General features: G+C 43.9%; 1 protein-coding gene across 11 annotated transcripts in view; it reads right to left on the reverse strand.

Annotated features, from left to right (window-relative positions):
* The window catches only part of RASAL2 (RAS protein activator like 2), a 163744-nt gene that overhangs the window by 81233 nt on the left and 58672 nt on the right, over nucleotides 1–23839 (reverse strand). For all 11 annotated transcript variants that reach the window (XM_064719242.1, XM_064719239.1, XM_064719247.1 and 8 more), the window contains exon 2: nucleotides 1416–1543. In XM_064719242.1, the coding sequence (XP_064575312.1) occupies nucleotides 1416–1543 (128 nt within the window). The remainder of the gene's footprint in view (nucleotides 1–1415; nucleotides 1544–23839) is intronic.

The raw sequence follows: 23839 nt of genomic DNA on the forward strand, positions 1-23839 counted from the left end.
GACTAGAAAAGGAATTACATAGTAAACAAATACCATTAAATGGGCCTTCCATTTTGCCTGCTTTTGATCACCTCTCCCACACATCAGCATTAATGCTGTTCTTTTCTAATAACTCAAGTCCTTCTCTAAACCATTTCCTCCCACTCTCCCTATGCAAGGCAATATTTCATTGCAAATAAACCTGAGCACAGCTGACTGATATTTTATTCCACACCAGAAACAGGTCTTGCTGTCAGGCTGTAACAGCCATACAAAGAAGCTTCAAAAGAATCAAGAAAAACCACAGAAACTGGGGTCATCACCAAATATAGGAAACTATGGCATTAGACTAAAACTCATGGATAAAAAGCCTTCATTTTTCCCTACCTTTATGCCTGCACTGCCATAGAGAGGCAGGTTTACAGAGCTGTGGTGGCTGTGACCACCATTAAAAGAAGGAGTAACACAGGAAGACACAGGGTCACACAAACACAGGCTGCAGAACTCCAGGAGGGAGTTTGCACTTTGGCTGCTGTCACTTCTTCTGTGCCACCAGCACCTGGGCCAGCTGGACTATAACTGTGTGCACCACTCCATTCACACACAGGAGATCTTAGCTCCCCTTTCCATAGAATGGGAAGGGCCTGGAAGGGACCTTAAACATCACCTGTCCCAACCCCTGCCATGGGCAGGGACACCTCCCACTAAACCAGGTTGCTCAAGGCCTTACTCAGCTTATCCTTACAAGGATGGGGCATCCACAACCTCCCTGGGCAGCCTGTTTCAGTGTCTCACCACTCTGGCAGTAAAGAATTTCTTTTTAAATTCCCTTTTCCCCTTCACACATGTTTCAAAGAATTTGTGAGTGAAGTAAAAGGGAGATGAAGAAAGCTACCTTCTCCTTTGACCAATAAAGGCTGATGCCTTCTGAAGGCTGACCCAGAGCAGAGACTAGACAGAGCTAAAGAATAAAGTAGGGATTTATTAAGAGGCCTCAGTGGATCCACCTTGGGCAGCACAACCCAAACTGGCCACAAAATGCACAACTGGTCATGGGTCGTCCATTTAAACTTAGAAAACTTTTAGGAGTTTTGGTCCATTTGCATATTGGAGTTAATTGTCCAATTACAGCTTTAGCTCATGAAGTCTCATCCCTCTTGTTTTTCTCTCTTCAGCCCACATTGTTTGTGCTCTTGGGCCTGAGATTTGGATCATTTGTCCTTGGTTCCCAGCTAAAGCAGGAATTGTTTTGTCTCCCTGCTCTGTGAAGGGAACTCACCATCCCCTCATATGAAGCCCAGACTTACACACTAAAGCAGCACAGAATCTGGAAAATATAAAAGCTCAAACCTGAGGCATCGTTTCTCTCCTGTTCCCAAAGGGCAGATACATTCCCCCCCCCATTCCCAAAGGGCACCAGTGTGATCTTGTCTCACCTCCTTCTCCCTGTTGAGCAGCACCAGCTGGCTGTCTGTCAGGATGCAGTATTTCCTCTCCCATGTTGTCATCTCGGTGTAGGGGGACTGGCCACAGGACAGTCTGTGGGTGGGTGGTCCTTTCACATCTGGGAACAGAAAACCACCCCTTGTTAGCATGTGGCATTAACACCTTCTTGGCTTTCACAGCTCTGCAGTGAGACCTGAACCAAAACTGCACTCTGTGCTGAGTGGGGCCTGTTTCAGCATTTTAAAAGGTGAAACGGGAATCCTGGGAGGCACCCATGTGCTACTAATATTTATTTACTTATAGCATCACTTCCAAAAATAGCAATACCAGGGATGAATATGAATGTCTTTGTCAAAGGCTGAAATATATTGAAAAGACCAAGAGCTCTTATGAAAACTTAATCTTCCTTCCACTCCCTTCTCAAAACCATGGTTCAAAGGAGTACAGCCCCAAATGTACTCTAAATCTTAATAAAGTGGATTATTTGAGACTAAAGATAGAGAGATATAGGAAGGAAGACAGGGATCAAGGAAGGCAAGCTTGAACAAGGGAAGGAAAAATTCAAAGGGATGAACATTTAATTGAGAAGAGCTTACTGGCACCTTTTGGTGGGGAACCTACTTGATGAAATTGTGCATTTTCATTTTGCCACAGACACTAAATTCATACTTGAAAAAACCCCAAACAACACCTCCAAACACGACAAATCAAACCATAACCCAAATAATTTGGTTCCCAGTCCTGATCTATTAAAATTTATTTTAAAATCTATTCCCTATAAATTGCTCTTGATTAAGCTGCATATGATATTGTGCCTGTCACTACTAAAAAAGTCCCTTCCAACCCAAACCCTTCTAGGATTCTATGATTCATCTCTTTACAAAGTTTTGATATTACATTCTGATTGCTTGACAAGATTAAGTTTCATTTTCATCTCACACTCCAGTTCTACACAATTTGCTTGCAATGTTCTAAAAATCATCCATTCCCAATGGATGTAGATCCCTCAGGTCCCAAGGGTCTAAAACAGACACTGCAAAAATCAAGGGACTTCCTGCACAGGAGTCCAGGAGCTCCTTTAACTGTTTCAGGAGCAAAGTGAGTGTTCAAACCCGAAATGTTTTGCAGCACTACCTGCCTTTTAACACACCCAGCAGCCCGCACAGAGATAATCAAGCTGCTTCTCGTAGCTTCTCCCCAGCGTCACCACTAGAGGCCAGCGAATCCTCAATCACCCAGCACCTTCCAGGGCCAGCCAGCCCAAAGGCTGCCCCCAAATCGCTTCCCTCCTTGCAGACCCTGCTCACGCCCCCTCTTTATCAAAAACGCTGCAGCATCTTCCTGCAGCTCTGCCTCTGCACTGCAAGGGATGTGTCAGACTTGGGAGATGCCTTTCAGTGCCTTGTTCAACCTCACTTTCCATCAGGATTTTGTGATAATTCAGGAAAGTGATTGGAACAGGCAACCTCTGAGAAGGCTGCATGGCTCCTGCTGCTCTGAGTAACAAAGAAGGGCACCTCTGTGCCCTTAATATCAGGTAAGATCATTCAGGGAAGAAGATGAGATGCAGAATCAAATGACACACTGTTACTTCTGATACAACTCAGTTTGTGAGAGTGACAACAAATGCTGTGTGGCTCAAAATTGTCCAAAACTCTATTTAAGCATAAAGATAATGAAGAGAAACCACCATAAGCTCTGTGAAGCAAAAGTACATTTATGTAAACTCCTGGAGCACAACAGACTCTCCCACAAGTTCTGTATTAGTCCATTTTACAGACATGAACCCTCCAGGTAGATTTCTGGCATAACTGCAACTCACATTGATCATGGTGTCCAACCAAAAACCAAACCAGATGTAAAATAAAACCACTGCTGCTCCTGCATTGACCTTGGCTTCCCAAGCAGCACATGAGCCCTATTCCCACCTAAGCACGACAAACCTGACAGAGAGTAGAGGAGCAGGATGAAGCCATGAGCTCCTGGTGTAAGAGTGCAACAGAAACAGCACAATGAGAGCTCTGGGGATCTGGTCTCCTGGGTAAGGAAGGCATGTGATAAATCAGCAGGGGGAGAAAAGGATGAAGGAGCGTGTGCCCTGTCCTGCTGATGTGGGTGGGCTGGCAGTGAGAGTGCCTCTCTCTAACCAAGGAACTGCATTTGGAACTGCTGGTAAACTTTGTGATGGCAAAAGAAAACCCTCCTGGGCCATCAGCTCCAACGCAGAATCTACAGTCACGACTTGCCCAGCCCCAAAAGATCTTTGTGTTATAATTTCTTCTAACTACAGGCCTTGGCAGGATACCATCCAACAGATCCATGGGCTGCACAAAAGGAATTAAAGAACAGAACGATTTCTACCACTGCAATAACAACTCCAGGACTTAACTGAGTCATCAGGCACTGTGAGCCAGCCATGGCTGTGTTGCCAAGTGGGTTGGCTACGTCAGAGCAGCTTTCCACAGGCTGCTGGCAGACTGACATGCCATGCTGTGTCTGGAGCTGTCACTCACCCCTAGAGAACACCCCCCCGGTGCCATTTTGTGTGTGCACTGGGGTCCTTTCGAACACAAGATGGGCAGAGCCCAGCACCCCTGCAAGCCTCTCTTCAGCAAGCTGGTTTTCCAGAGCATGGGACCCCATAACTCCAGTGTGATGCTGTGAGTACATTGCAAACTCCACAGGTGTGGAAGGATTTCTGCACAGACAAGAAAGAGCCACAGGAAGGGAGCAGTGATGAGATGGTGCCCACAACAAGCTCCAGATGAACAACTGAAAACCAAGCAGGCTGTCTTTCCCTGCAGCCTGAACTACACCATGCAGGCTCTTTTAGAAGCTTTCACCTTTGGCTTTATTTCCAGAAAGAAAGTATTTTCATTGTCACTGATGTCAGCCTATAAACTTCATTTCCCAGAAAACTCACAGCAACAAGGACCCCAGTGTAGCTTTGGTGCCTCAGTCCCACCTATTTAAATTATTTCTCAGCTCTCCCTCCTGCATGGCTGATATCTTTGGAGCCTCTCACAACAGCTGTGACTTCAACATTTATTCTGAAGTATGTTACCAGTTTAGACAGAAGACTCTTTGGGACTTTGCACAGTATCACATACACGCTTGGTCGCTCACAAACCCTGTTCTGCTTTCCGGTGCTCTTCATCTTTGGTTTTCATTTTACATTCTTGGCTCCAGCTTTTCACGTGCATGTAATAAAACCCACCAACCTCTTCCACTAAAGCCCCATAAAACTAATTAAGCACCATGCTTTGAATCACTACAGAAGTGAATTGCAAGAAGTCCATGTGTAACGAGGAACACTAAAACTTTTGGGAAAGACTGCAGGTCAGGATTGTCCGTTTTAACTCTCTGTCAGCTCACACAGCAAGGCTTGAGCTTTGGAGATGAATGATCACTCACTGATGAGTGCAGTGATCACTCCTTCAGACAGGAGCTAGAGAGGAGATCAGGGAGGTGCATCTGAAAGCTCTGAGTTTGCAGATGTTACATGTGGGATGGGCTCATGCAGCCACACACCTAAATAGGCAAGTTCTGGTGACAGAAGATTTCTCTGGGTCTGATGCAATCCCTTCATTCTGCAGCACTACAATGAGGCATTCAAGTAAGCAGATCAGCAAGTCTACACATAGGATTAAAGGTCAGGCCTTATGTGCCTTCAAATGCTAATATCAGTTAAGTAACAGCTTGGAAAAAATCCCTTTCTTGGTACATCCCTGCTGCTGCCTCCCCTCCTGCCACATCCGACATCGCTCAAGACTGGAAACTGTGTTGTTTTTCCTCAGGGCTCTGAAATGCCACTAGCCATGATATAAATATCCACAAAGCTCCCTTTCTTTCAGTCAGATGACAACTTGTACCTTATTATTCTTGAAGTACAGGGCTTATTTTTAAAGAAAGGGGAAAATAGAGGGGCAGTGATTCCATAATCACGTACCAACAACACAAGTGTTGAGTGGTGCAGGGTGAGGAAACGTGGAAAGCAGCAGCAGCCAGTGCCAAGCTAATCCCCACAGACAGGGAAAGACATCCCAGGAAAATGCTGGCAGTTTAGTAGTATTTATGGAGCAGAGCAGTCCTATCAGATAGGAACATTTCTGAAAGCTTCCATTGCAAACATGCAACAATTATTTTCCTTAAAACTCCAAATGTGTTCATGAGCGGAGAATATTTTCCAAAAAGCAGGCAATGGGCAGAATCAGAAAATTATTTCCAAGAGATAATGGGTGCTTCAGTGTCATTCAGTCCCCAACAGCTCTCCTACAACCAGAAAAGCAGCATCTTCTCTCTTCAGAGTTAGTGAAAAGGACAGAATTACCAGAAACCAAGCCAACAGAACTACATTAAAGGCAAATTCATGCCTTCAGTCTCTGCCAAAAAGCACTCTACTTACCATCAATAAAAACACAGAAATAACCCTCCAGCCCAGTGATGACAAGAGTACCCCTGGCAGGCCTCAGAGCTCCTTTTTCTGAACTGCACTATTCCTATGGTGAAATCAAGGGCTAACTGAAGTACTTGCCAAATTTTCCTCCACTTTATTAGGGTCCATATTCTGTTCCTAGTATTTCCAGCAAGGAGCTGCCAAGCAGCTGAGTAACTAATGTGGTGGCCAAGTTTGTGTGCTGGGAGGATTTTTTTTTTCCCCTGAAGAGAGATTAGTAGGAGCCCTAACACCTTTTGACAACAGGTCTGCTTGCCCAATGTCAATGTTTCCACAGTGTTTTATGTACTTACCATAGAGACAGGATGAGAGAAAAGCATTTTAGGTAAGTGCTGTCATCTGAGAGCTTGTCAGAACCCCAACCTACCCAGCTGTGCATGACCACACAGTCCAGTTTGAAAAACCATCAGTTCCAACCCTGGTAAAGCAGGTTGAAACAAGCCTTACTACTGACAGGAAACTTCAAAGATAAGTAAGAACTACAAGTCCTTCCACTGAACTTCCACCATCTCAAAGCTCATGAAGGGATTCAAGGGCAAGATGTGGCAGAAAAGGAAATACACAGTGTCTCAACATGCTCCGTTCCCTCAAATCTTGGAACAAGGCAGGATTTCTGCAAAAGGAGTCACTAATGGGAGTGAAAATGAGCAGCAACAGCGGCTCTGTGACACAGCTGGGTGGGTATGTGCACCCAGTTCAGACAGCTGCTGAAGGTGAAGATCTGCACAGGCATTGGAGCAATCCTGGCCCAGCTGCCAGAGGGGGAACATCCCAACATCTGCACAGGGCAGGGGATCAGAGAGGTCAGCCACTGAGAGGCTGCAAGGGAAAGCACAACCAAGGCAACTCCTATTCTCTCTCATGCTGCTATACAGAGCTCTTGTTTGCATTTCTTATTTCTCAAGCCAACTCCCAGACATGTGCAATGGTTTCTGATCCAACCCAGACCAGAACAGTGTAGACAGACACTATCAAAAACAATTGCTCAAAAAGAAACTTATCACAATGCCCAAATTCACCTGGAAGAGGAAGGGACACTCCTCCTCCAAGTTTGTACAGACAATCACCACACTGCCCCAACACAGAAAACACATGGTATAATATGATGAAAATTCAGCACATACTGTGTGTGGCAATGCAGAGACTGCCATGCTACAGAGAAAACACAATGCTCTCAGGGTTGATTAATTTTTCTCTGAATCACAACACACTTAGAAATATGACCAGCACACATTAGGAACAACACCACTAATTTTGCCATTTTGATTCAAAGCACAATGTGGGCTCCCTTTCTAGGAAACCTCTCATAGCTACTCTGAGATCCAGCAGCGCTCACTTGCCCCTCTAAATCACTCTGTGGCACAGCTCCATTTCAGCTAAGAGGTGCCTACATTTTTGTGGTCAGCAACAGATCCCTGGTGCAGCAGGTGGCATTTTCAGTGTAGAAAGTGTGAGCAGATCCTTTGGGATGAGAGGCATGCCATTCATGTAGGATGTTATTACAGAGGTAAGTATCTGGTGTGAATTCTTCCCGTTACATATCATGGCCACACTCAACAAAGTTCAGTCCACATGTAATGAGCAGCTCTCAATTCAGCTGAATCCAGTTGCTCTCCTCCAGCAGCTGCAGGCAATGATAACCAAATTCTTAGATGGAAATCTAATAGCCTGGGTAGGAGGTAGAGATGGCTTAGTCAAACCATCGGGTTTCAGAGATCTCAGAAGCTCTCACGCCAACTGCTTACAGCCAAAACACTACCTGGAAAATCCATTCTGCACAGAATAAAGTCATAAACGGTTTAAGTAGGTGAAAACACTATTTTAGAAGCTGGCAGAAGCCATGACCAGTGCCATGACTTTCTCAGATTCCAATGTATTTGGCACTGTAACACACACTCTTCACAAGATCTTTAATTTTTCTAGTATAGGCCAATCTTGCCAATCTAACCTATTAACTTTCCACTGCTCTTTTATTGAGTGGCAGTGATCAGACACAGTCTCAAGACTGGTTTTCCACTTTCCCAGTGAAGAATCTCATGAGCCACAGGGAGATTAAAGTAAAAACTGTTCAGTCAGGTGCAATTTTCATGTCCTATATCCTCAAAGAAATGCGACTCTGGCAATTTTCGTGCTTGTTGTGTGTGCTTCCATTTCCCTACCATCAGCATGTCAGCTCTGGAAGAAGGAATCTCTCAAAATTTCGAGATGGGAAGTCTGAAGGTGTCTGTTGTTCACTGCTCACAGGTGAGGTTTGAAGGATTTTCCCTTACTCTGAATGAGGACTGTGTGTCTCTTCTGCCCTCAGCTAAAGGCATAGCTTTTCCCCAGCAGCTGCTGGGAAGCTTTGCTGAGATCTGTGATGGGCTGGGAGAAGGGTCACCTTGCTGCTCAGAATTTCTCACATGCAGCAGTCTCACCTTGACACCAAGAGGAAAGATTAACCTTTAAAACTCAAAGAGTGAGAATCAACATTTTGTCCACTACCAGAGCTGCCAGCCAGATTCTTGAATTTCTGCACTAAGAAAACACGTCAGGAGCAATTTTTAAGTGGGAAGGAATAAACCATCAGATGAGGGAATGCCTTAGCAGCCAAGGGCTGTCTCCTCTGCAACCAGCAGGAGACAAAATACAGAATGCTACTGTTCAACAAGCCTGGCATCTCCCAGCAGGACGGGATCTCTGGCTGACATCATTCCCACCCCTTCAATTCCTCCCCTAGGAGAGATCTGACTTGTTTGTGCAAGAGTCGGCCGGTGGTGAGCAAGGTACAGCAGCCTCCCTGCTGCAGCTGAGCTCCCAGACAGCTCTGCCAACTTCCCCTGGGCCCAAGTCCATACATCTGCCCTGTTCCTGCAACGTCACCACTGTGCCTATCTCCAGCTCGGGAGATTTCACACCAGGGCTGAGACTACGGCAGAGATCAGCCAAGATTTCCCTTCTCACCTCCCCGTAACACACGCAATCCCAGCCCCAAACCTTTCCCAAGGCCTGTGCTCACACATTTGCCACCCTGACATCTCCTCAAAGGCCTCAGTGTTCCCTGGTACCCAAGGGCTCTGCAGAAGCTCGAGAGCACAAATTCAGTTAGGCCACAACCGTGCAAGCAGTTGCACTGAGATTTTATTTTCAAAAGGAAAGATTATGGAGCTGTTCCAAAAAAGAAACCGCAAGTCTTAAAATCTTACGACTAGTTTAGTGAGCAGATGCTGAGTGTGCCAACAGTCTCGAGCTTTCTTGCAAAGTCCTAAAAAATGAGAGTTAAGGAGCTAATGGCAGAGGCAAAAATTAGGCATAAAGCTCAGAGGGTAATTCTGACTAGAAAGCAGAAAGTTGCACCAGCTTGCTGTCATCGAGCAGCTTCTTTGAGTAAAAGGTGTGGGAGCTCTTAATAGCAGTTTAAAGCTACCAATTAGCTTGAGCACTACTGAGCTCCTCTAAGCTTCTTACTGGCTGCATAGCCGATTGCTAAATGTTAAACTTACAGAGGGTAACTGATCCTTGCCTTGTTCTCTGTCCCCGTCCTCCCGGGCTGTGCCCAGCCCGGCTCGGGGGACACAGTGTGCAAGATGTGCCTGTCAGGAGACATCAGCACCTTCTCAGATGGATCAGTGCCAGCAGCTTCCAATCAGGCAATCAGTGTGCAGTTGGTGGCTCAACAAGTGGAACCAGAAATCAGAGCCCAGGCAAGGTGAGGACTGTACAAACCACGCAGGTGCGCCCCGCGCTCGGCCCGGCCTCCCCGCGCGCCCGCGAACAAGGGGCTCTTTGTGCAGCCTCGTAAATCTCATGACATCACCATAACAGAAGCTGCTGTCCCTGTAAAAAACCAATTTGGTTCCCAGGATAACTAAGATTTCAAATAACCCGCAGTTGCTTGAAGCCATGGCTGTGACCCTTCCTTTCCTTCTTATTCAGGTCTCGTTCCCTGCCCAGGACCACTCATCTTTGCTCCTGAATATTAAGTACATTTTTCTCTCACAGTTAAATTCCCACTTGGCCTACAAAACACTTTGGAATCTCAAAACAGAAATGGTTATTACAAACCTGTAGAGAGGATTATAAAAGATTACATGCCCCTATTACATAGCTGCCAAGTTCTGAGAAGGTTCTCAAGTGACACTTCTCCCCAAAGCAAGGAGAGCCTTTCGAGAGAGGTTTAGAAAGCAGAAAACTGAGAATAGCAAAAAAGTTAATTATTCGTGGGAGGAAAAAAAGTCTGCAGTTTTTCCTCCTAATTAATGCATGGTCCTTTTCTTATCCAGCTCTATGCCCTTCACCTTGCTCTGTCCTCTGCAGTGCTTGCTCTCACCAATCCCTAATCTCCATCTCACAGCCTCTTCAGCACCAGGCATCCAGAGAGGGCTGTTCCCTCTTCATTCTTTATTTTTTGCAGCAGTGCAGGAAGAGGACAAAAGAAAAAATGTCCTGAACTTTAAAAGGACCTTGGTCCAAGGCAGCTGTGCAAAAAAAAAAAAAAAAAAACCAAACAAAAAAACCCAGCAAAACAATTTAAAAGCAAAAGCTGCTCAGTTCCTGCACAGATTTTTGGTGCACAGACACAAAAACGTACCAGTGTACTAGGGGTCAAAATTAAACATGTGTGGCACAAGCAGTGCACAGAGCTTGGCAAAAGCACCAACAGTAAAGTTCACAGACTGCTTTACCCCCATCCTTGCCAAGAAGGCACCAGCCAGATGGCATTCATCTGTCACAGACCACTTTCAAAAGAGCACGACCCTTCTGCTTTCTCCTGTCAAGGAGGGAGGGATGGGAAGGGCAAAGGTAGGGAAGCATTTCTGCAGAGACAAGAAAGAACCACAGGAAGGGAGCAGTGATGAGATGGTGCCCACAACAAGCTCCAGATGAACAACTGAAAACCAAGCAGGCTGTCTTTCCCTGCAGCCTGAACTACACCATGCTGTCTCTTTTAGAAGCTTTCACCTTTGGCTTTATTTTCAGAAAGCAGGTATTTTCCTTGTCACTGATGTCAGCCTATAAGCTTCATTTCTCAGAGCAATGGCAGGATGGCTAAACTCCCCAGCTCTGAAAGAGAAACAAACCCTATGTAATCTCAAACCAACCCTCCCTGTGTGAGGTGGTGTTCATGACAAGAAAGAATAACGGAGAAATAAAGAATAACATATTACAAAAAAGCCTTGAAAATCTCACATGATGCTTTAAACACTTGCTCACCCTGCCACCACTGCACAGCCAGTTGCTGACGTACAATTTTAGCTATTTTCAGCCTGAATGTTTCTTGACTGTTTCTGGGTAGACACACAAATTATCAGATGCCTCTTTTGGGTTTGGGCTTTTTCTTGCCTCAACAGACTATGGGGAAAAGAGGACTTGTGAGCACTGCTGCTGTCTCATAGAGGGAAGTTTATTTCCCTTGTCAAAGGGAGACTTCACAGGACACTAAAATCTGCTGCAATAATGTGCATGGTTTCGCATATTTTGCAGGTCATTCAGGCATATAGGCTAAAGTTAGCTTTTGTATTTTAACTACTTAAAACAAATGACTAAGGGACCCCCTCAAGGGATTCAAATATCATGTACAAGAAGCCCTGCAGTACTCCCTCTGCTATTTAGACAGACCCACTCTGCTTCCTTCTGGCATCTTCAAAATGTTTTCAGAAGAACCTGGAACCACCAGGTTATTATACATAAATTTGTTGATTTGACCTACTTAAAAGCAAAAGCACCAGAACACTCCTCATTAACATCTGAAAAGCCTTCCTGTATGTCAGTAAATCAACACTAATATTCAAAAGATGGGACTTTTTTCATCGTTACTGAGAATGGCACAAAACTTTATAGAGGAAGGAGACTGGATTTTATAAAGATGCAATGGGAATCCTGAGCCATATTTACATTTATGCAAAGAGATATCTTGTGGCAAATAACCTGAATCCCACTTTTAATGCACTATGGCAATGACCTGTAGTACCTCTTTCATCAGCTCTACCCTTGAACCTTCAGTTAGAGGCTATGTGAGGTTGGTTTCCCTGTGTAATTTAACCCAGCTACTGCATCTGGTTTAGGGAGGGAAACTGCCTTGGGGAGAAAAATCCCCTTTGGTTCAGCATAAGGAGGTCACCACCAAGATGGTCAAAGCAGGACACTGAGCTGCAGGCTGGCATCAGGGCTCAGGCACCTCCTGACTCAGAGTGCTTTGCTCTCCTCATTACCACACAGCATCAGGATTGGCAAACCAAGCTTCATTTTGTTCCAAAATTTCAGAATACAGAGGGTGATTTCTTTCTTCTTGCTTACTCTGCATGATATTGCCTGGAGAAGCTGTGTGGAAGTTTCAAAAACCAGGGACAGGGCTTGGAGCAATCCAGTCTAGAGGAAGATGTCCTTGCCCACAGCACAGGGCTGGGACTGAAGGATCTTTAAGATCCCATCCAACCCCAACCACAGTGGGATTCTGTGCTGTGGGAAGCCAGCTGTGAAAGAAAGAGGCAACAAGGAAGAAGTGACAGTGCCAGGCAGAGAACTGCCAGTGTGAGCTAACCCTGTGCCAGGGGAAGGACGTTTCCTGCAGGCCAGCCTGTTTGGACATTTGTGCCATGCTGAGCTCCAGGCTCCTGAGGTACCACCTGGACAGGTGGAGCAGGCTCCCCACGCTTTGGCAAACCCCAAGCAGCATGATTAATGCATCCTTTGAGCATGGGCTGGCTAATTAAAAGGATCTGGAGGCAGGGTGCAGCATTGCAGGTATTCTTCAGCCGGGTTTTCCCTCTACTCAATGTTTCCTTCTCCTTCCAGTAGCTCAGGCTGTGATGAACAAAGGCCACATCCTCACCCAAATACTCACTGCCCTTGAACCCTCACCTTCTCACTTTCTTCCTCCTTACTCCTGCTCTGTTCTTCAACACTTGTAAAATTTAAAGCTCATGAAGGCCAAACCTTTTGTTCTTCATTACACTGCTTTTTAGCTGATTTGTATTTTCAAGATGGATTTTTATACCTAAAAATTTATATTTTAAATTATATTTTAATTTATATTAACATCTAATGCCTAAGCACCAACACGCACTTGTCCCCAAACGTCCTCCCTTCTGAATGCTTTGCAAACTGACAGTACAGAGCTCCCAGGGCAAACACAAACCCCCTTCTATCTGAAAGGTACTCCTCTCCAAAATCCTAGAAGGCGAACACAAACTCAGCAAGGATAAATAATAACCAGTGGAGAGGAAATGTCTGTCCTACAGCAATGCTAAAGAGAAATTTATAGGTCACAACCTTGCAGAAACAGGCCTGGTAACATCTAATTGGCAGTCCTGCTGAGCAATTGCATCTCATAACAGTAAACCCAACCAGACTGGAGGAAAAGGAGAGGGGAATTTTTATAGAAACACAATAATTACAATATTTTGAAGAGATTTCCTTTATGTTGCTGTTTTGTGGGGATCCCCTTTCCAATAGGAATAATCAACCCACACAAGTGATTTAATGAATTATTACTGAATTACATTTCACTCCTATTGGGAAACAATTTAGAAGGACAGCACGGATTTTTATTAATTATTTTATTTTTAAATTGAAATGCTAAGAATTCCGTTTGCTGCCAGAAGATGGGTGGAGGAGCCAAGGAAAGTTCACATACCCAGGAGACTATTAACTAGCACCAACTTGGACAATGCATTTGAGAAGCATTTCCTTCCAGCTACTGTAGAGAGCTGTCCTTAACATGCCTTTACTTAAGCAGCCAACTTTCCACCACTGAGTACAATGAGATTTCAAAACACACAAGAAATCAGAGTATAAACAGACACAAACATCCCACTTAGTGACACAACAAAAGAAAATCCGGGGCAAAAAGCTTCAGCTTCTCTATTTTGTGTCCTTCATAAAGCTTGGCATTTTAGACAAACTGCTCCTCTTTTTTTAATTCCCCTTTTTTTTTTGTGAGAGTATTAGCACAAAATACCTGGCTTAGCTGCCTAAGTAATGGTGCTCCTGAACAAAAAATGATTTCTGGGGGTTGAGGGATAAATCTCACCCAATGTGGAATTGGAGGGATGGAGTTTCAGAGGAAACAAGCAGCTGACAAGGCAGGAATGAGGCAGCAGCAGCAGGGCCAGCAGGAAGGAGTGGTGAACTGGGCAGAGCTGGTCCCTGCCAGCAGCACAAAGCAAGAACGTTGAAAATACGTATGAAGATCATGTCACAGAGAGCAGGAATGGCAAACAGATGAGGGGCAGCCCCAAAGAGTGAAAGACTAAGGAACAACTCCCTTTCTTCAAGAGTTCTAGCTTGCCAGACACAGATGGTGCTGCTTCCACATGGTTAGAGCTGGATGGTACCCTACCCCCCAACCCCTGATGGATGTCAAGCTTATTTTTGTAAATCTCTAATGATAAAAACCATCCATGGCATCTTGCTCATTTCCCCCTCACTACTTTGCCAAAAACTTCCAGCTCTGCTTTCCTTGCCACATCTACAGACCAGTAGTATTTGTTCTGGTCTCAGTGACTAATGATGATTGTGCACATCCCTTGTCTTTGCAAAAGCCTTTTTTAACAATAGCACAAGAACTGAAAATGGTTCTTCAGTACCTGGGACCACTTTTGTTAGCCCTGAAGCAGTCAGACACAATAATGAAAAGAAAAAAAAAAATCTATTTTTTTCCCCCAAACTCTCATGTGATTAAAATCCATTAAAATGCAAACAGACATGAATTTTATTTTATCCATCAGTGACCACACTTCACTATCCCTGGGCTATGGCTGTCTCTTTGTGAATTCTCTGCACGTAAGAGCAGCCAAGCTCTAGGTTTAGGAGCAATCAATCTAGCAAAGCTCACTAAATATATATGTGTGTGTATGTTTTATAATGATTTCCATTTTTCACGTTGATTTACATTGATCATTGGAAAGTACATTCAGCTTCATGTTTGCTTAGCTCTGAATAAACAAAGCGAAGGCTGTTGGGTATCCAAAGACAAATGAGACATTACAGATGTAGACAAAACCTATCATCACCCTGAAAGCATTTCTCTTTGAAATTATATAGCCATGCAGAAGTTATTCAGAGTGGAGATTGCTGTATGTGTTTTTAATTCAGGCTGGGCCTGTTGGGGGCAGGGAGGGAGAGTCTGATGAGTCTCTCTGCTGTCACTTTTCCTCTCCTGCATACCTGATCATTCAGAAATGTCTGATTCTAAGGATGTTTTTTCTTTCCCCTGTGTTCCCTAGTTTCCACTTCTCAGCATAGGTCTCCTTAGGTCCATATGTCTCACTGCATTTACAACACACCCACCTGGATTTTTACCATTAAAATTACAACGAGCACATCAGCATCCATTTGAACATGCAATTCCACATCAAGCACAACCATGCAAATCCAGCACAGTTAGTGCCCCAGCTGGCTTCACACTGCACAGGAGTATTTCTTTCTCATCTGCAGACCTTGTCCCCTTTTGCAGATAAACCCCCCCCTGTTTCAGGGCTGTGCTGGAAATTATAGTTTCCACAGTAACAGTAGGAAGGTGTCACAAGTCTGGGTACATATGCTGCACAGCACAGCCAGGCTCCTGCATTTGGTGGCTGCTGGCTCTACAAGATGCTACATATGCACCCAATAAATTGCTTTGGTTCTGTGCAAACAGAAATTTTTCAATTAGTACATTTGAGCCATTCATGTCTTTTGTCAAAGTAACTCAAAACTCCTGCTCAACACATATCATTCCCCCCAGAAAAAATAACAATGCATTTTACAATTATATTTAGGGCCTTCTCTTTATAGGCATATAGACAGAAAGCTCAAAAGAAACTCCACAATGAAGAAGGGAAAATAGATTTCCTGGAAAGAAGTCTTCCCCTTTTAGAGTATATCCAAGCAGGAGCTGAGGAACTGCCATTATAATGAGCTCCTTGGGCAAGTTTGGTGGAGCCTCCTCCCTCCTGCTGTGGGTCCAGCTGAAAATACCTTGTTAGCACAGCTAAAGCAGTGAACACAGCAGCCACAGCAGTGTCTGTGTGACGAGGGGGACAACAGCATCAGCAGACATAGCACCCCACAGCAGCCCCAGCTCCCCAGCCCTGGCCTGTGCTCAGCAGCACGTGGGTGTGTAGGAGGGCACCAGCCTGATTTTGGATGTTTCAGGATTTGTCTCTGCACTGCCAAGATGCAGAAAATTTTGCACCACCTTTTCCTGACATGTCTTGGTTTGCTCTTTCCTTAGTATTAATCACAGACTGATTGTGCTAAAGTACCAAGGTGACTGCCCCAGACATTTTCTTGAGATTATGTAGTAACAATAAAAGATAGACAAAAGACATAGAAAAGATATACAAACCTCTTGATGCCCAACCCCACAAAGGCAAAAGGGTCTCACCTGCCAGGGTATCAACACTCTCCTGGACTGAAAGGCTTTTACCAACACAGGTCAGCCCTAACACTGTTTTACCATAAAGAGCCAAATTATCACAACAGCTGCACATGCAAGTGGGGGTGGGAGTCACAGTTGGAAATAATGAAAACCAAAATCAGGACCATTTGTCTCTGCCACAACAGATTGAAAACTTATCCCTTCTTTCCTCACTCCTTTTCAAAACTTCATCCTAATTTCTGTAAGAGTCAGTCTCAGTATCATTTAAGTACTATGTCAATAAAGGAACAGGCTATCATACAAGACATCAGTGGCTTGAACCACACATTTTATCAGCTACAGGAGGGCTGACAGGAAACCTACAAATAAACCACAGGCAGCCAGAATCCTCCCCTTGCTGAGCACCACGCGCTCAGCCAGCCCAGCCTGCACAAGCACACCACAGTACATCAGGCATGCAAGGATCCACTGCTTCACAAAGCTGGCAGAGGAAGTGGTGACTGAGAGAGGCTATTTATACAGGACACAGCCAAAATAGCCCATCAGTAATGTTAAAAAAAGCATGAGTGGGAGATAACTGAAGGCAACTGGGAGCTGTTTGGATCTGTGTGTTCACCTTCTTCCCTTCACAGGCAGTGTTCTCAGGGCCACTGCCTGGATCTGCGCTGCCAACAAAGCCTCTTCTTGTGCAGCCACAACTAATAGGAGAGAGAAGGGAGATGGAGACACCCTGCAAGAGTTTGGAGTTTGGTAGATTTTTTTGTAGTACTGTGTCAAAACCTGCCAAACCTGCCTGCCAAAGCATCTGTGTCACTAAATGACTGCTAGAGGAAAACTGCTTTTAAGAGTATCTACATCAAAAGGGCTACTGGTTTTTCTGTGAAAATGGGTTGTAAATTCATAGGTGTAAGTAGAAGAAATCTACAGCAACTCATCTTAGGATGAGTGAGGTGCAGCTAAAACTCTGACCATATTATCACAGAAATATCTGATAGTCTCAGAAGATTTTACTTGGGATCAGTCAGAATAAGGGATACAGGAAAGCTCCCAGGAAAGAAACTTTTATAGTTTTTAAAGTTTTATTTATATAGTAAAACATGCAAAAGCAGCTGAATTCAGACATAAAAGGTCTGCTTACAACTTGTTGTTGGACTTGCCAGAGTACCTTCTTGCATGTTTTAGAAAGAGGGATTTGTCTTTGGCAAGGAAGGGCTAAAAGAATCAGAGATCATTGCACAATTAACAAATCTCAGGAAATAGAATTCAAACCTCAAAAAAAACAGGTAATTCTGCTCCCCTATGTCTCAAACCTACAGACAGCATCAATAGCAATGTGTGGTGACAGCTGACACAAATAAATGCATTTGACTGCAGCAGTGGCTTTGCTCACTCCTGTTCTCACACATCACTGTCACTCATCTGGCTCTCTCAGCAGCAGCTTCCAGACAAGTGGTTTTTCATAGAACCACAGAACTCCAGAATGGTTTGGATTGAAAGGGATCTTAAAGATAATTTTGTTCCACCCCTGCCATGGACAGTGACACCTTTGACTGGACCAGGTTGCCCCAAGCCCTGATCTGGCCATGGATGCTCCCAGAGATGGGGCACCCACAGCTTCTCTGGGCACCCTGTGCCAGGGCCTCATCACCCTCACAGGGAAGAATCTCTTCTGAATATGGAAACCAAACCCACCCTCTTTCAGTTTAAAGACTTAACCTCATATCCTATCACTACATGTCCTTATTAAATTCCCATGTTTTGAGAAAGATCTTCTATACCAGAATGCACAGATTGAAATGACCAGCTTATTCCCCCACAAGACACAAAGACAGGGAATGCCTTCTCTCCAAAACATGAGCTTTTTTAAGAAGTTGCTTTGGTAATTTTTTTCTATCACCTTCTCTGTAGGAAACATTTTTTAACTTCATATGAACAAGCGGTCCCGTAAGTTGTAAAAAGCTCCCTCGCCCACAGAAGAGCAGATGTCGAGCTTCAGCTCTCCTCAGAGAAAGAGGAAAGGAGAGACAGTTGGTTTTGATGCTAACATGTCAAGAGTTTCATGCATTAGCCTATTGTTTACATAAACAGCTTCCTTTAAACAAGTGATGTTTTACAGGATTATGAAGTATTTATTTCAGAAGAGTCTAAAGAGTCTCTTGAGTAACTACACAGAGAAAGTATCACAACAGAAAGCATAAGGCTAAATGATAACACAAGTTAATTAGTTAAAGCAAGCAATCAAGTAACTCTATAGCAAAGTAATGGCATAAATAAGTGCACAGAGATAATCTTGCACATGTTTACATCTAAAATGCCATTGCTTTGAGTCCTAAATCACATACTGTTAGCACTGCAAATCTGAACCATTCGTTATTTGGAAGAAAACCAAAGGCCTAAAACCCAAATACTTTGCTCTGGGTTTGTTATTTTAAGTAAAAAAGGGTCAATGTGCCTCGGAAGCTCTCGCTGTGTGAGCATGCAGGCAATTCTCATCTCGCGCCAAGCTCCATCACGGGCAGGGCAGCATCTGTGTAAATGCAAACCAGGGAGCTCTGCCTGGAGAAATTCCCCTCTCACTGCAGGCCCCAAATGTGTGTGTGTCAGGAAGAGTTAAGGCTCCCATTTCCAGTGTCAAATAAGCTTAGCTGGAGCTGAACCACTGGGTACACTTCCCTTTTCAGTACCCTCTGGCAGCTGCGATTTAGGGCTGTCTTGAAGAAGAACACAGAATTTTGAGAAGAGTCTAACACAGTTTCTTTCACACTTCCCAAGCCTGGGCTTGCTGACCCCTCAAGGGGATTGGCAAGGACCAGTCTGGGCCCCTCCTGGGCTGTGGGGAAGGCGCTGACATCCCTCAGACAGCCCTGGGCTGTGAGCATCTCCCGCTGCCCTCCAGGACATCCTTCCCTGTTGGGTCTCACAGCCCAAGCTTCTCTTTCTGGAGACTCCACAGCTGGAACACAGAGCTTTGTCAGAGACTCCAAACCCGCCTGCTCCAGACACAGCTTCTCCTTTGGAAAGCAAAGACTGTTTTTCCTCCTCCAGCCACCTCTTTTCGACCCTGTCTGGCCTGTTATCAAAGGAAAAGCTTCTCCCACCAAAACCCCAGAGCTTTACTTCACTGGGAGTCCTTTCTCCTAATCTCCACACTTCCACTCTTTGGCTGCCTCTGAGAAAGCTGCATCTCTTCAAAGGCCTCTCTCCCTGCTAAGAAAACACAGGAGACAAGAAGTCTCCAGGACACGATTACCCTCTCCTCAGATAATTCCCATGCAATAATTTCTCATGATCAAGGTAATCACAGATAATGTTCCTGCATGCTCCAGCTGTCAGACTGCTCTGCACAAGCAGCACAAAGTACAACATCCCAACAGTCCCACAGATACAGGCTACAAAAATGGCAAAAAGGAACATAACACCCTGCCAGTCACTTGCCGTGACTTCATGAGTCAGAAAAGAGCTCCTACAAATATAAATATCCTCATTCATCCCACTGCATGTGAATTTTTGGATTCTGACAAAGTGGTGTGGGGATTAAACACATGAAAATCACAGCTCAATGCTGAAATGAGTGCAACTACTTGCATGGAGACACTGTCCGTTAAATGGAATTAAAATCACATCAGTATAATTTTATTGGCTTCAGATATTACAGTAATTATCTTGTGTTGGTTCATAAATATTCAGCTGTGCAGCATTAGCCTATAGCCCACATTAAATGTTACAATGGCTGGGATGAACCAGGCAGAAGGAAGTCGTGGGGAGGGATGTTTAAGTGATACTTAAAACTGTCAAATGCCAGAAATGTTCCCTGTGCATCCCCAGATCCCTGTAATTTCAAATATACCATGTTAACACAACATTTACTACCCTGAGACCACACTACAGTTTAAAAAAGAGAGAAACCAGGCAGCAATGTGTTATTTTTGTATTTATAACTACACAATTATTTTCATAGTTACAACTACACAAAATTACAGTTTAATACAATGAGGGATTTTGTACTAGCAGCTATCTTGAATCTACTCTGATAATTAAAAGTGCAGGAGTTTGAACATTAAGACTACACCTTTCCACAACAACATCAGGGTTCACAGCACAAGGCATTTGCACAGCACTTAAAGGAACACTTGAATAAGCTCAATTGTGTAAAACTTCCCTAATAAAAACCCCACCAAAAATAAACTACTTAAGACCAAGAGAGATTTGGGAGTGGAGGAACATGAGTCAGTAGAAGGGCTTCTAAAATGAGCAAGTGGTTTTAAAAACATGAATACAAAAAAGCTGCTCCAATGAGTAATAAATACTAAATTCCTACTCAGGAAGAAACAGCTTTGTATTTTGGGAATTGCTGAAAGAAACTAAACAGGGAACTGCCTTGGTTTTGAGTTATAAATGGGAAAACACAAATCTCTAGGTAAGTTTATATGGAAATATGTATGAAATGTAATTTAATAAACCTACAGTGTAAAGATCTTAAAGAAGGCATAGTTCAAATTACTTTAGTGAATTATAAAAAAAACCCCAAGCACTTCTGGAAAAGCAAGGATATAAAATATTCTCTTACTCAAGGCACAAAAAATCCTCTATAAAATGAATGAAAGCTTGAAATCAAAATTAAAAGACCAAAGAAACATATCTTTATCCAGGTGACAAAAGAGAAGGAAGGAATTCTGAAGAACTGTCCTTATAAAAACATTAACAAGAGAGTGATTGTGAAAACCAAACACACAGTAAGTAAAAGAACCCAGTGTTTACCCTCACCCCCTCAAACCAAACCAGAGATACCCAGGGAAGATATAGGTAAGGCATTCTACTGGAGGATTATTTTGTCATCAGTCTACAATTAAACACACACCACCCTGAGATCCAGATAAGCAACAGTGAAATAAATGTTATCTGAGAACTCTCTCACAAACCCATTCTCAAGAGTGTGAAAGGGTCACTGGTATTACTCAGAAATAATAAGAACAGGTGCAGCTGCTCACCCACATCCCTGCACCCAAGGCTTTGTCTGCATAGCTCCTTCCTTATCTTCTTCTTTCTACCCATATCATGGTATGTCCTCAATCAACAAGTTTATCAGAATGACACTTCTCCTTCCTCAAGCTAACATATTTACTAGAAATTAATATGATATTAGGTTTCTTAAGTAGTAAATTGCTGGATTAAGTCTTTTCCTGACCCAGAGATGGGGCAACAGAGGGATTTAAAAAAAATATTATTCCATTTTCAGTCTCATGAGAAGGGTGAGATGTTATAATTCATGCTATTACCATCAGAAGCAAATGATTTCCTAATTACGATACAATAAAAGTGTTAAATAATAATAGTAAATAAACAGTAGTAATTAATAATAATACATATTTTATATATATACTTATAGTTATAGATTACTTTATATATATACTTATAGTTATATAATATACATTATATATTTATATATATACTTATAGTAATATTACTATAAATAGTAATAATAATAGTGAGTGTAAGGCCTTTTACCTTGAGGTTTTGCACACGCCAGGGGAAATGCTGGCTCCAAATGCCTGGCTCTAGGATGGTTAGGAATCAGCAGATATGCACCAAACTCACTTCATTCCCAGGCTGCTCCTGGGAGGGCCCACGCAGCACAGCAGGAGAGAGCTCTGCCATTCCTGCCGAGTGCCCACTCCATCTGTGCCCTCCTCCCCACAGCCCCCCTGCAGGGGGATGCAGAAAGCCCGGCCCGCACTCTGGGGAGGCTCTGCATCCAGCCAAGGCTCTGCGCAGAGCCAAAGGACGCAGCTCTCCCGGGGTTCAGCATCCTTTCATCGCCTAAGAGGATGAGTGAGCCCATCCAGGAGGGATTTGCACAGCCAAGAACTGATGAAACAGTGTCTGAACATGCTTCCTAGACTGTGAGACCAACTGGAAAATATTTACCCAGATCTTGATTTTCTTTTCTTTTTAAATCCCACTTCCCTCTTCAAGCTGCCATAAAAACAACTGGTCCTCTTTTGGGAGTTAAGCATTTCCTGAAGAAGGGAACCATTCTGCCATTCTGGCACAGAGATGAAGCAAAACACAAGAGGCCAGGCAAGCATTAGAAGGAAGACAAAATTTTAAAAAAGTTGTTAATCTCCAAGTATTTCAGAGGGAAGTGGAAATACTTTTAATTGGGTGAGGCTGTGGAAGTAGAGGACTTGGCTTTGTGGACAGAACGTGCACCCCTGGGTTCTCCTGGTCCAAGTCCAAAGTGTGCCTCTCCCACTGTGTATTTCACAACACAGAAAAAAAGGTCTCTTGGGTTTCAGTCACTGTGACAAGAATTTCTGTCCAAGCAGACATTTCCTGGGGCACTTTTGATCAAGATTTTCAGTGTAAGCTGTTTGCATACTTTGGAGAAACCCAATGTCTCACACCATCCTGTGGTTGGGTTGAGTGCCTGAGCACTTTACCACAGATCTCAGCTGCATGAGGATTACCAAGTTCTGCTTCTTGAGGAGAGGAAAACATCACTTTTCTTGATTTTTCCTTGAACAGTAAACAGGACTATAGGCATGGAAGGACACCCTCTGCCCAACCAAGCACCAAATCAGTCAGTGGACAATTCAGTGACCCCCACTGAATTAAACTGGTGTGGTTTTTGGAAGAACACAAGATTTGATCCCTTCTGAGCATCTAGATTGTGTGTGAAGAATATGACATTTCTCTCACCCCTTTTATCTTCAAGCCACCTCCCACAGACCTCAGCTGTAAACCCCAGGAGCTCACAAGTTCTACCACTGTTTCAGCAGGTCTCAGCCTGCAGCCTCGCACAGGGCAGGAGCCTCTGCCCAGCAGCTCCAGCTAATTATGGCACAGGCAGCACTTCTTTAAGAAAAATAAAACCAGGAGAGCAATTAGTTGTCCTCTGACTGTATATCCCAAACAGCTGCACCTCTTAGAGGGTGAACTAGTTCTGTTAAACACAAGCTGTCATCCACCTGAGGGATCAGAGAGAGAATGTTTGTGATGGCAAAGGGTGAAAAGAAACCCCATGGAGGTGTTTGTCCATCCCACCAAAAGCTCTGTTTTCCTGTGAAGTGGTCCAAGCAGGACCTGGCTGTTGCAAGTGATTTTATGGGTGACTTCATCAGACTTATTTCCCCAAACACCTTCTCAGCTACAATTTCCTCCCTCGAGAGAGAATTTGACTTTTAATCTAGAGACCCATTGTTTTTCTCTCAGTTCCTGAATTGTGACTCCCTTTGCAAAACCAGTTTTGGCAGGCTCAGCCAGAGGTTTGGCCCACCCAAGAAAGAGCCAAAAGGCTCTGTCACTGTCCCATAACTGACATGTAATATTTACCAAGTGGTGCCTTCTCACAAATAATCGTTTTCCTTTGTTTACTTTACACTACTAAAAAGCAAAGCATCCCAATAACACAGACTGGCAATAACTGTGAATTATCAGAGAACCATTTGGTATCAAAGAGCACCAGAACAGGGGAAAGAAGGGTGCTCAGCCCCTCATAACTGTGGCATTTCCATCACATAGAATACCTTCCCAAAGGTCTCAACAGTGAGAGCCCGTAGTAGAAACCTTTGCTCCTAATCTGAATAAATACAGAGGAAAAAACCCAACTAACTCCT

The sequence above is a fragment of the Zonotrichia leucophrys genome, chromosome 8 (genome assembly GCF_028769735.1).
Source record: "Zonotrichia leucophrys gambelii isolate GWCS_2022_RI chromosome 8, RI_Zleu_2.0, whole genome shotgun sequence".
Lineage (NCBI taxonomy): Eukaryota > Metazoa > Chordata > Aves > Passeriformes > Passerellidae > Zonotrichia > Zonotrichia leucophrys.